Here is a 13,188-nt window from a genome sequence, read left to right on the forward strand (position 1 = left end):
AGCATCATAAAAAAAAGTGATTAGAATCGAAGGAGGCGAGGAAAATGGACTGCTAATTTGACGTGGAATGCCCCACATACTTTTCCTGACCGAATTTTCCTTTCCTTTCTTTTTTTTTTTCTACCACAACCTGAAAATATTATTTTTTAGGTATAACAAAGTGGTGTGAAATTTATATTCCATAGCTGACAGGTAACCAAACAATTTATTTTTGGTAAAAATTGACTCGGTGACTTGGGAAACTGATATTTGGAATCGATTTTTTTTTTCTTCTCTGATCGTGTTAATTTGGAAATTTCGAGAATATTTATTTCAAACGCTGAGCAAATTTTATAGCAACGATGGGTTAAAATATTTGTTTAGGAGAGCGAGAAATTTCGAGGTTTGTGTTATGGAACATCGGAGTATTATATTATATTGTCGGAGTGCGAACATGTCAAAGACATTTTTCGCAGACTTTTAACTTTTTTTTGGGGGGAGAGGAGCATTTTCCCAAACGGCCCTCGAGGGCGTTCATGGAAAGCCAAAGAGAGAGATGGTGAGAAATAGAATATGCATAATAAAGTGTTTGTCGAATCGTGCAGCACCGAACCTTTTTTCCTTTCTTTTCTCACCCCTTGGGATCTAAAGGGAAGAAGAAAAATATTTTCTTCTTCATCGTATATACGCGGCAGAAGGTTTAGGTATGTATTATATATACTCTGCGATTTGAATATTTTACAAGGAATTCGCAAATTCAATCGACGCGTGATATTTCAATTCAGGGTATATTACTGTGTTCGATGGACGGAATGGTTCGTTTATTTAATAGAATATATACCCACTCACTTATACGTGCGTAAGTAAAACATGAACACAAATTCTAATATCATTGCGATTTTTCTTTCGTAAATAATTATCGTAGGTAATTGAGAAACGTCTTCTCGAGTTATCCACCTTTCCCGTCCGAGGTTTGAAATATTTTTTTTTCTCCTTCTTTTCCTGCTCAGTTAAATCATATTTTTATCATCTCAAGTTTGCCTGAACAGCTCAGTCTTATAATAATTATACCTGTTCAATTAGTGAGAAATATTACATCCTATTAAAAATAAGGATAAAATTTTAATATTCCTTATACATGTGTGTGTATATATATATATATAAAACTTCATTCCAAAACGTAAATCGTCGGTTGATCCGATTCTTATTAATTTTGTTTTTTTTCCTCCCTTTCTTTAATTACTCGAGGAGTTGGGGTGGCAAAATATTACAGCTTATTCGTAATATTCTTCGTTAAAGAAATGCTGAAAAAACAAAAAACAGGGAAAATAAGAAAAAGAGGGGGAAAAAACACTCCAATCGTATTCTCGCAGAACAATCGACTGCCGAGGGTGAAGCTTTTGGATTAGCAGAGATAAAGGAAAGCAAGGAGGGAAAAAAAAAAGAAAATTATAAATTTCCTGGGATTTATCTGAACGATTCGTCGAACAGAATAATATGCGCGAGAAATGCGGCGATGAAAATATGTTGTTTTTAACCGAAGCATACCGCGAACCGTTGAATTAGTTCCGATTTAATTCAACTTTCTTTCCCCTCGTTGCTTATTCTTTCCGCTTGCATAATTTATACATTTTATTTTTATTTTTTCTCTCTTCTTTCCCTCCTGGTTTAAATTTAATTTCCGCGTCTGGTATCGCGAATTTGTTGTAAACTTTTCCACTGTTACAACACCGAACGTCTTCTCCCATTCTCACACAGAATATTACCCGCGAGTACAAGGCGCCGGTTTATTTTATCGCGTAAACCAGCTAAAACCCCCGTTAAATGCACTCCCGGTTAGCCGAGAACCGAGAACAGAGCCTCGCCTCAGCTCTTAGACGCTAAGAGTGTGCAAGCGGTGTGTAAGGTGTATAAGTAATACAGCTCGGGCAATATCCGTGTAGTTGGAACGAAAGGTGTGTATAAGGTACTGTATACGCTGGAGGATGAAGTGGAGGTCGGAACAATGAAAACGGTTTAGCTCAGGCAACAGTTATTAGCTTAGCTCAGCACCGCTGCTGGTGCTGCAGCTGGTGGTTTGGTTCGTTTTACAATTAGCCGTAAATTATACACGGAGACAAGGAGAAGTAGGGACAAACAAGGACGCGACGGCGATTCGGCCTTTCCGGATTTCTCCGACTTTTTAGAAATTAAAATTTCACCTCAGGAATCCTCCAAGAAGGCGAGGAAAGCCGATCGTTCTTCGTTCGATGCGTAACTCTTGCGGAACTCTAATTAACCGGTCGCCGATTCATGCCGTCGTGTTGTTGTCGTTGTTGTTGTTGATCTTGTTGCTTCACAACCTCGGCTGGTGGATGTACAACGGTAGAATTTGCCAAAATCGACTCAACGGACTGATTATATTATTTCGTTAGAATAGAAATCGATTGTTTTACTATCGTCGGTGACCGTTATCGAGTAAATTGTAAGTTGTAGATTCTCATCTTCTTATTGATTAGAAAAATAAACAAATTTAATCCCGTACCGTAACGAGCGATTTTCGTGCTAATCTGCGGCGGTAACAAAAGAGCGGTAAAATTCGGAGCAAGCTGAAAGATACGAATGGCAAAGAAGAAAAAACAAGTAACCTGGAACGAAGAATTCATTCAACGCCGCTGTACAGGCAACTTGCAATCGCGTCCATGTACGCTTGGTTGCATCGCGCAAGGCGTTCTCTGTTTTCTAACCGCTAACCGAATCAAACTTACTGTATAGCAATGCATCTCGCCTGTACCGTTGCTGCTACATTCTGATGTTGCAGGCGTTAGGCGGTGTGCAGCGCGTTTATATCACCCCTTTGAAAAAGTTTCACTTTGATGTTGAAACAAAATTCTCTCCCCTTTTTCCACGTTCTGTTTTACCCGTTATTTATTTTTTTTTTTTTTTTCTTTCATTGTACTGCTCATCAAACAAAACTTCCGATCGAAAAGTTGTTAAACTTTTACGAACCAGAAAGAGGAAAAAGTGAACAGAAAATAATAGACGTAAAAGGTGAGGGGGGCTAAAGCCGCGCGGCGTGATCGCTGTCCGTGAAATCGAATCACGTGCAGATGCAAAATAGGAAGAGTAACGGTTTTTAACTACAAACGTTGACAAATCTCTGCGTGACACCTGCCAATTGTCCCAATACATAATATACGTATATAAGTATATGGATGTACGTAGGTATCGGCGGCGCAGAGTTATGCAGAATTACGGGAATCGAATTACGCGACCGGAGTTGTCGATTAACACTCACCGGACGAAATTCTGTTATTTTAGTCGGGTTTAAATATTTCAGGTACTTACCAGGTTTGGCCACAGAACTGAAAAACCTGGAATTATCAAAGTATTAAAAAGGGGTCGTGAAAAACCTGGAATTGTGAGGGGATTTTTAATTTGGTCGTGCAAACAACTGAATATATCTGTTTTCTATCACCGTAATTGGGAACAATTTTTTTGAGGTAACAAGCTTACGTTTTTTCATGGAGAAAAGAAATTGGCTTAAACTGACTTTTTTGTACGTTATATTTTTATTCAATTCGAATTGAATTCGAACCGAATATACAGTCAATAAGCTGAACGATTTAGGTTTTAGTAACTTAGTAAAACTGGGAAAATGTCAGGTAAAACTAGGTTTTTAGGTCTTGGAAAACCTGGAAATATCGTGGAATTGTTTTCCCAAAAATTTGTGGCCATCCTAATTAATTTACGTCACTTGTACACCTCTTGTGTTCTGATCTTTCAGTCTCTGTTTAGGAATACCTGTAAGAAATAACCTCGCGTCAACGTTTTTTCTTTTTGTTTTTTTTTCTTCCTCCTTGCCTTGTTTTTCGCTTTCTCTTGACGCGTTATAAATTTTCATAAAAACTTGGCAAACGACGTCCCGGTACAAACAGCCGGATTATAAGCTTTGAACCTGTTATAACGAAAAGAGCACTTGACCTCTCTCGTCTTATTAAAAATCCCGCGCGCAACCCCGTTCAGTTGAAATTACGCACTTGGAAGGTAGAAGGAACGGTGGAAATCGGGGACAGGAAGGGGAAGGATTTTCAAAGAAGCTTTTCCAGAGATTGAACTTTTTTTGGAAAATTTATGTAAAGCAAGTCGACCAAATTTCTTATACCTGTGTGTTTGTGTGTTTTTTTAACAGCCCTGAGATTGCCCGCGGAGGGTGTAAGATAAACAATTATCTCAATCTCGTTTTACCGTCGTTGAATACACGTGTCTCACACCCTATTTGCATATGTACCAACCGCTGCGATGTAACCGTTTATCAGAGATTTTTTAGTCCGTATGCGGTGACTTGACACGTATCAAATAACTTTACGACCTCGTCTACTTTCTGTGTTTCAGCTTTGGTAAGCGGACGGGAGGAAGCGCCCGAAGGCCGAACGAATGCTTCGTCTTGGAACCCTCCGAGATGATAGTCGTGAGTATAAAAATTATTCACCTTTTTGTACACGCTGTATCCGACGTCGTTTTCTACCTCGTTGCTTTCCTTCTTATTGTTGAAAATTGATTTTACACGTCAGTGACTTCGATCCGTCTTCAACTCGACTTACTCGTTTCAAAGGAAATTTTTCGGGAAGATAAAAAAAACACTAAACGTTTCAAGTTTTCAACCCTTTTAGTCACCTGGACGAAGCTTATTCGTTATTCAACACTTACATTCGTGCAATTCACTTTCTTTTTTTTTTTTTTGGTACGGAAGTGCCATTATACGTTTCTTGCATATAATGTATTTATCGACGCTGAATCCGAATCTAATGTAAAAGATTTAATTAAACCAAAAACAACCCCTAGAATGAGGTGAAAATGGGGTGAATTAGCAACATTGTTAAACAGACAGTCTTCTTGAATGAGATCTTTGTATGAATATTTATTTCGATAGAGTAAGATTTTAGGCCTACAATAGGTGCCACCCCCAACACTATCTATATGCACCCTTAAGGAAGGTGAAAACTACCCCTATGCATTGAATTTTGTAAATCTGATGGTCATTCTGAGATCTCTGTTTGTTATTCAATGAATTCCAAGAGTTCTTAGTATACGTTTATTATCAAATTTCTCCGCTAACGCATTACATTCGCGAAAATACGTTTTTTTTTTTTCTTTTCATCTGCACATGTTTATTTATAAACAATTATGGTGTAAGAAAAAATCCTAATCATTCCAAAGTTTAAGTATTGTTTTTGTTTTTAACCTGAAAATGCGTAAGAATCAGGATTTTGCATGGAATATACAAAAAAAAATGACAAATACACGAGTTTTGTCAATTTTCGGTCACACGAAAAGCCACCGAAAGGGTTAAATCGTAAAAGCGGCCTGCTCCGTGGAATATCGAACGCCTTTTCAATACTCGGTAATATCTTCACGCTGAATAGCCATAGGCAGAGTTAGGTTATCAACTAACAAGACTGATTGTGAGACGGTCGAATGACTCGAGGTCCGTACCGAGAGACGGCCACGGCAGCTTACCTTCTACGAGAGAATAATCTGATCCGCGCAGACCTGCAGGCACGAAAATCCTCTACGACGGTTAATCGATACTTTCCACGACGTTATGATGCTTATAGGTTACAGAGACAACTCCCCGGGTATTATGCAGATTGTTAAGGAAACTCTGCCTCGAAACGTGATATCCGTGATTTCTTTTGGATTACGTAAGGTATGAAGGGGAGTAGGTGAAATGGATTCAAATTTGAATACAATTAATCATTGTCGTTGGACGTGCGATGGATCATCGTCGGACTGCGTATCGATTATAAAATTGAGACGATGTACGAATGGGTTCAATATTTTTTTGTTCTCGACTTTGGGGGTGGGATAGAAAAATGCGAATGACCAAAAAGGTCGACGGGACGAAATTGCGAAAGTCAAATTACCGACAGTTAAAAACGTAGAAAGCGTTACAAGCACGAAAAGTTTTCTTGTAGATAGATAAATATTGAGGAAAAAAAAATGTACAAACAAAATATTGTACTGCGAAAATACTGAACGGTCAAAAAGGTGACTTTTCAAATGTCGGACAGGTGCCGTTTTCGAAAATTTATCGAAATCTCGAGGCCCGCTGATTGTGAGACAGAATGGACAAAATATCGGAAGGTTGCAAGACGTCGGAAACACGTTTATTTATTCCTTTGAACGTCACTAGTTTCAGCTGATCGATGGAGTTACGCTTGTGAAGCGACCCGAGAACCCTGACGTAAATGTGGAAGGCGATTTAATGCAATAATGTCTTGAATAAATCAAACCTACGGTAAAAAAGATGCACCGTTTAAATGTTACTAAAAATATGTTGACAATTCTTTTTGGCTTTAATGACACAAACGATCCTCCAATACAACGAGGTTATCTTGATAAATCTGGCGTCGAGTTTACGAATGTCACGATCACTCGTCATGTTAAAATTCGTATCTCGAAAATTTCGAATCTTCTATCGGTCGAATTTTTGGTCTTTCGGGATTTTGACCCCCACCCAACTTTTTATATTTACTAATAATAAAATAAATAAAATACATAATAAAATAAAAAATAATAAAATAATAAAATTGACTCAAAAGAAGAAAAGTCTCACTCGCAATTATACTTTGTACCCATAACGTGACGATTAATATTAATTATATGTATATGTATGTATGAGATCAATTTTCAATGACAACGAGTATGATGGATTAGGGTACGGGTATAGAATTCTATGCAGGTGGGGAAAGAGAAAAGGTGAGACGCGGGATGAAAAATGAAAAAGCTTTTCGTCGTTGCTTTTTTTCTTTCTTTTTTTTCATCTCTTTCTAACTACGCCTCGGTGAATAATATACACGGGAACGAAACTTTTCCTCCACCCTTTCCATTAGCATCTATATTACTTTTGGCTACGTAGGTGAAAAGCTGGGAAAGGATTGCCTCGCGATTCGCTCCGCGTTTTCCAACAATATTATATCTACAGACCTACGACCTACGCCTGGACGCGTATATCCCCAATATCTAATACTACAAAGGAAATAGTAGACCTTGTTCGTTGGTCTTTTGTACCCTGTGCAATACGATTAAATTTATAAATAAAAGTTGCGCAACGATCACGGCGAAGAAAATTCTCCAGCTTGAGGTCCAATTCTTATATTATATATACTCGTGCAATTCCCATATCGAATCAATTTCTCATCATTTGATTATGATTTCATTATTTTTTTTTTTTTTGTCAAGACTGGATCAGACAATCGCGAATTTCGCCATCTGTGTAGCTGATAGAAAAAAGACATAATAATAATAATAATAATAATAATAAGAATAAGAATAATAATAATAATAATAATAACAACAACAACAACAATTGGCCAAATTCAATGAATTCGATTTGAAACTTGTGAATGAATTTTTTTTCCTCAACTCCTTTTTCTGGTTTCGACAACCCATCGATCAGTTATCGAAGGTCGAATTGAATTTGCTTCTTTTTTTTTCGTGCGGAGAATGAAGTTTGTTCTTTGAAAGTTGAATAATTTTTTTGATTCGATATAAATAAGTCAGGGAGTTTCAATTTAATTTTCTACGAAACTTTCAGTCGATATGTGTTACGAGTTTCAACGGTGAGAAATATTTCTCAGCACCAGCAGCAGCAGCAAGGGGGTGAGAATTTTCTACGAGCTTTTGAAAGTTTGATACTTCGGGTAAATAACCAAATGTCATTCGGTATCCGAGTGTATATTAAATTATGCACGGCTTCGTTAGCCTCGTTGCTTCTCTTCAACTCCAATTCCGACCCTTGAACTACTGCTCTAAATGACCCACTTAATTTTCTTTGACCTAAAAAGCGGAGGAGAGATGCAGGAGAATGGAGAAGTCAGGCGCTCGTCTTACACAAAGCTGCCGTAAAAGTTCTGCAGAAACGAATTCTACGCCCGTTTTACAGCCGCACGTATTTCTTGATAAAAAAGAAAAAAAAAGAAAACAAAAACAAGAAAGAAAAGAAGGTAAAATTTTTTTACTGATTTTCCGCGAATGAATTTTACACTCGATTCTCACGACTGAACGTAATTAGTCCGTTGATAATGAGTGGAAGTTTTTTTTTCAATTCTACTTGTTTTGAAGAACTGAGGATTGATAAGCGGATCGATTCTTACGACCTTAAACTTCCCGAAGTTTTTGATTTGATTTATCAAATATAAGTGATTACAAATTAGCAAATATTTCGAACTTCGTTCGCAGCAGTGTTTTCATTATATCTACGTATAATCTGTAATAACTATTACAGTAGATTGTGATATATGAGGGTGAAATTTGTAGCGTTGAAACAAAAATTGCTATCTCGCACCTTTGGACTTTAGTTGACAAAATCTGACTTTGTTCGTAATTTATTTCAACGGTGTCCCTAAATTTCAGGTAATAAGTTGCAAAACAACAAGTTTTTCTTATTATGCATCGTTACATTAACGTTAAAAACTTTCCGGCTGACGATATTATCCCGAATGACAGAAATTGATTTACGATAACGGACGAAGTGGTGAAAGTTATGAAAAATTCCGAGCTTTTGACACCCCTAACATTTTTCTGGCGGTGCTATTTTTTATTTTTTCTTTTTTTTTTTTTTTCGACTTTCGTGCGGTTGTTTATTTTAAGAACTGCCGGAGTCTATTCTAGAGAGTCTCCCGGCGAACATGTGCAACGCGATCGCGCTCCAAGGGTTTCAGGATTTCAGAAGTTTTCAGGGTTTTTGTCCGCTCTGCCGGCTTCTCCTCATTCTTCTTCCTCTTCTTCCTCAATCCCTTTTCTACTTTTTCTTCTTCCTCTTCTTCGTGTACTCGTCTTAGGGCACTTCTCTGCCAAGGCCTTTCCATTCTGAGAAGTTGGCGTAATTACCGTTACACGCGTTATGTCCGAAACGATTTCTTAAGTCACGGAGTTCTTTTCTCAATGTACGTAATTTTTTTTCCAAAGCACGTCCGATCCATTGTACGACAATGTAACGAAATTTCTAAAAAAGATTTTGAAACAGGGATAACCGATTGAAGAAATGGTCTATGCGTCATGATTCCATACTTTGACGTAGTTTCAAGATCACGCAAGTCTCGCGTTTGCGCGTTGCTGCGAAGAAAAATTTTTTTTAAATTAAAAATCAAATACCTCGGACAATTATTTTATTCTTTTGCATTTAAACAGAATGCGTAACGTTATGCCATGATGTTTAACAACTTGATGACAAACACGTCGGCATTAAATGTTGCGTCAATGTCGTCTGACCAGTAAATTGTTATATCATATCCGTTTGATCCATCCATCGGTGGAAAAAAACTGTCATGCCGTAATCATTTCCTCGACTTGTTTTAGAATCAAACACGCCTACCGTACAAATTGTGAATTATTCGAGATTCACTTTTAGTTAACTATTACAGGTATGTGCATATTTGAATGAAATCTAACGCGAGCCAAATTTGATTTTCAAAGTTTCGTCGATCACTTTTCTATAAATTACCGAATGACTAACAAAGCTCTCGAAGCTTAAAAGCGTAGCGTCTTCGTCGTCGGTTTTATCTCCTTCTTAATGCACGCATATTTTCAGCGGATGAAATAGCGCGAATACTTCCGGTCCGTGACGTCGGATTAGCCGGAAGCATGTGTCATTTTTTCCCTTCTTTTTTCTCTCAAGTTCCTTGTCCTGAATGAATTACCGTGGCTTACACAGCTCCCGAGAGTATTTCCGATTCACGCGTATCACAAGTATTATATCTTTTTCAAGAAAGACAGATTTGTAATTCTGTTTCTCGCAACTTTATAAGCGACATTGCGATACCAATTGTACCGTGCACGTAAGCCAGACGTTAAAGAAATTTGTCAGACGCCGCGTTGCCGGAACTGCAATTTCGTTGCAAAAATTTATTACAGTCAGCTTGGTTATTATTTCGCCAATTAATTTTTCTCCGTTACTTCGTTTCTTTGATTTTCATTTTATCTCTCTCTCTCTCTCTCTCTCTCTTTCTCTCTCTTTTTTTCTACATTCAATTATTCGTCATTCATCCGCATTTCTGAATTGCACACGCATCGCGTGCACCAAAGTAGTTGCATACACACATGCATGTGTGATCCGCCGGGCGGCGAGTGCAACTGCAGTTATCGTTGAATATAATTGCAACTGCTGCAGTCATCTCCGGTTGTTTGTACTTCGTTACATCCTATATATATATATATATGTATAGCTGATGTAAATCACTCCGGTCGGGAATCGTTTTCGACAGTTTTTCACGACTCGTTGCATCTCGATGAAATCACACAGCGTCAAATTTTCTCTGGTATGCAAAAGAAATGAAAAAAAAAAAGAAGAAAATTTGCTCGTCACTTCGATGCTGCGACGCGTTGCTGCGGCCGGACTTTCTGACTTTCTACTCGCGATCTATAACAGCTCGTCCTCTCTTTTTCATCCGTAATCGTAAGGAGCCTGGAGTATACGTACAAGTATCTTGACATGTTTTTGACTCGCAAATGTAGGTACATGTTTAAAGTATGAGTCGTGGTTGGTCGAGAAGGGTTTTTTCTCGTCCACGGGTGTAACGACGGAGTCGAAAACTACTCGCATGCGGCTAGTTTTAAAAATATACGGCAGGATATTATTCCGCGGTATGAAGGAATGACGCACCGTGTGAAGTACAATACGTGCCTACGTAATGCACGCATATGCATTTATAGTAGCTCGCTTTCTTGCCTCCTTCTCCCCCTCAATGTGTTTTACGGACGTGACGCCAACGTGGTCGCCCATGGATGGTCCAAAAATAAAGCTGAAATATGTTGCTGCAGTGCTATACATACACGCGTATAAACTCCTCATCCTCTTCATCCTCTTCATCCTCCTCCTCTGTCCCGCATATCCCGTAACTACCGTGCATACGAGTCGGGGATCAGCCAAAGCTTATCCCTCGTAGCCTTGCTACCCCTGATCCGAAAAGACTGAGGACCATGGCTTTCCGCCATTCCTGCACTACGCGTGGAATACGGATCGGGTATTTTTGCCTTCTTTGTATACCCGTTATTTTTTATTCAATTCAGCTTACAGCGATACAGCTTCTTTACAGCGTCGAGTCGTGACGGTCTTCCGATCAAGCTTTGTGGAAGAATTTTTACTCCAAAACGCGCATCGTGTGCATTGCATAATACGTGTGATTGGGTACTGTCGAATAAGAAGGCGTGTAGCGTTCGTGATATGTTACATAGCGCGGAAGAGTGAAGAAGATGAGGGATATCTCGCTCTGAAGAGGGAAGAGTGTATGGAAAGAGAAGGAGAGAGGTGATTGCACCAAAGGTTTCTGACCGTGTGTGCAACGCAACTGCACTCTGTATCTCCGTCTCTCTTCTCCGCACACGCGTGATCTCGTTATAGTTTTAGAGAGAAAGAGAGAGAGAGAGAGAGAGACGAAGCGAGTGCTGGCGGAAGGAGAGCGATAAGGTGAAGATGAAGATGGCAAGAGAGAGAGAGAGGGAGGGAGGGACGTCTTCTCGGTCCCATGCTGAGCTAGTCCCCCATCCCTTCCTCTCTCTCTCTCTCTCTCTCTTTCTCCTCCTCGAGCCCTCTCGCTTCTGCCTATCTCCCTCTTCCGAATTCTGTGCTTCTACGATGTCCCAGCAGCCGGTCCGCAACGATGCTCCAAAGGATGCGAAGGCAGTATCCGTACAATGCGTTGGCGGTCGAGACGCGCGGCGTAGAGCTGAAACGACACTCGATAGTTCGTGACGACGAAACATTCGAGTGATCGACGAATCAATTTGACTTAGGCGCATATGTATTGAGGAAAAGCTTGCGGTGCAGCAGCGGCAGAAACGTGTTTATGAACGGTGATCCGTACTACGGAGAATTGTTATCGATACTCTCGGTATCCGGAACCACGTCTAACGACCACCAACGGTCGCGAACCATCGAATCATTCCTTCGTGAAACATGCCTGGTATAAGTGTTTGTGTGTGTGTGCGTATGTAGTGCCCTTACGGTTTGAGGTGAAAACTGTGAGGCGACACGCGGTCACTTCGAATCCCCTTGTCATTGATGAAACAGCTTTAACACAGAAAGAGAGTGACTGCATACACATCGATGTATCTACGTACATTGAACGAGTACTCGGTTTAACAGTTGTTCCGAGTTAGGTTATACATTTCGTGGTAATATTTACGACTTTACATCTGTACCGTATACCGTTTATCGTTCTTGAAATGGTATGTTGACGACATACACACATTTTTTTTGTTTTTTTTTTTTTATCAAATACCCAATTCCTGGATTCTGGTGTTATACTGTAACTTTACGTACGCTTCTCGAATCGACTGATAAGAAGAAATAGAAGTAGAGAAAGAGAGAGGGCGAAGGAGAGGGTGGGGGGACAGGGACGGGAACAGAGGGGCAGAGGGACACTGAGAAGGACAGAGTATATGTATTTCTCCATGTAAAGTCTTTGACGTCCCATAAACTTCCATGAATTCATTTTTCTCCATTTTATTCTCCATTTTTTTCTCCATGTCCCATGAGGTCTCACGAATTCTTTTTTCTTCGTTTTTATCCCCATTTTTTCTCCATGTCCCGCAAAGTCCCGCGTATTCCTTCTCTTTTTTATTTTTTATTTTTTTTTCTCTCCATTCTTTCACCACGTCCCGGGAATTCCCATGAATTCTACATTTTTTCCCCATGCTCCGTGAATTTGTTCATTCTTTTTTCTCCATGTAAAAAGTCTTTGACGTCCCATCAAGTTCCATAAAGTTCCATGAATTCTTTTTTCTCCATTTTTTCCCACTCCCAGAGGGATACTGAGAGGGACAGAGGGACACAGTGGAACGCAGAGGGAAGGAAAGAGAGAAAGAGAGAGAATCTTCACTTTGCGTGATTCCATTCTCAGAATGTTATACAAATTTGTTGGGATCTTTCCACTTTTCATAACGTTCATTCATTACCGTTAAATGAAAATTGAATTCAGTGGAAAATCTTGTCAGTTTTCAAGCAAGAATATTACAGCCACAGGCGTTGTCCAACAATGTTATGTAATCCAGAGAAAAAACGTTGATTATCCTGTACGAACAAGGAAAGTTTCTATGCGAAATCTTGCCGACACTCTCGCTTACTTTCAGACTAAACTTGATTATCCTTGTGGGGTTTTAAAACCTTTTTTTCATTAAAATTCAGGCACCTTCAGCCAGCAGGATGATTTTTGAAAACTTTCATCT

General features: G+C 39.2%; 1 protein-coding gene across 10 annotated transcripts in view; it reads left to right on the forward strand.

The window, feature by feature from the left end:
• LOC124187757 (rap guanine nucleotide exchange factor 2-like) overlaps positions 1 to 13,188 on the forward strand; it is a 103,266-nt gene that overhangs the window by 69,610 nt on the left and 20,468 nt on the right. For all 10 annotated transcript variants that reach the window (XM_046579854.1, XM_046579859.1, XM_046579850.1 and 7 more), the window contains one exon: positions 4,354 to 4,429. In XM_046579854.1, coding sequence (XP_046435810.1) covers positions 4,354 to 4,429 — 76 coding nt within the window. The remainder of the gene's footprint in view (positions 1 to 4,353; positions 4,430 to 13,188) is intronic.

Source organism: Neodiprion fabricii, chromosome 1 (assembly GCF_021155785.1).
Source record: "Neodiprion fabricii isolate iyNeoFabr1 chromosome 1, iyNeoFabr1.1, whole genome shotgun sequence".
Taxonomy (NCBI): Eukaryota; Metazoa; Arthropoda; class Insecta; order Hymenoptera; family Diprionidae; genus Neodiprion; species Neodiprion fabricii.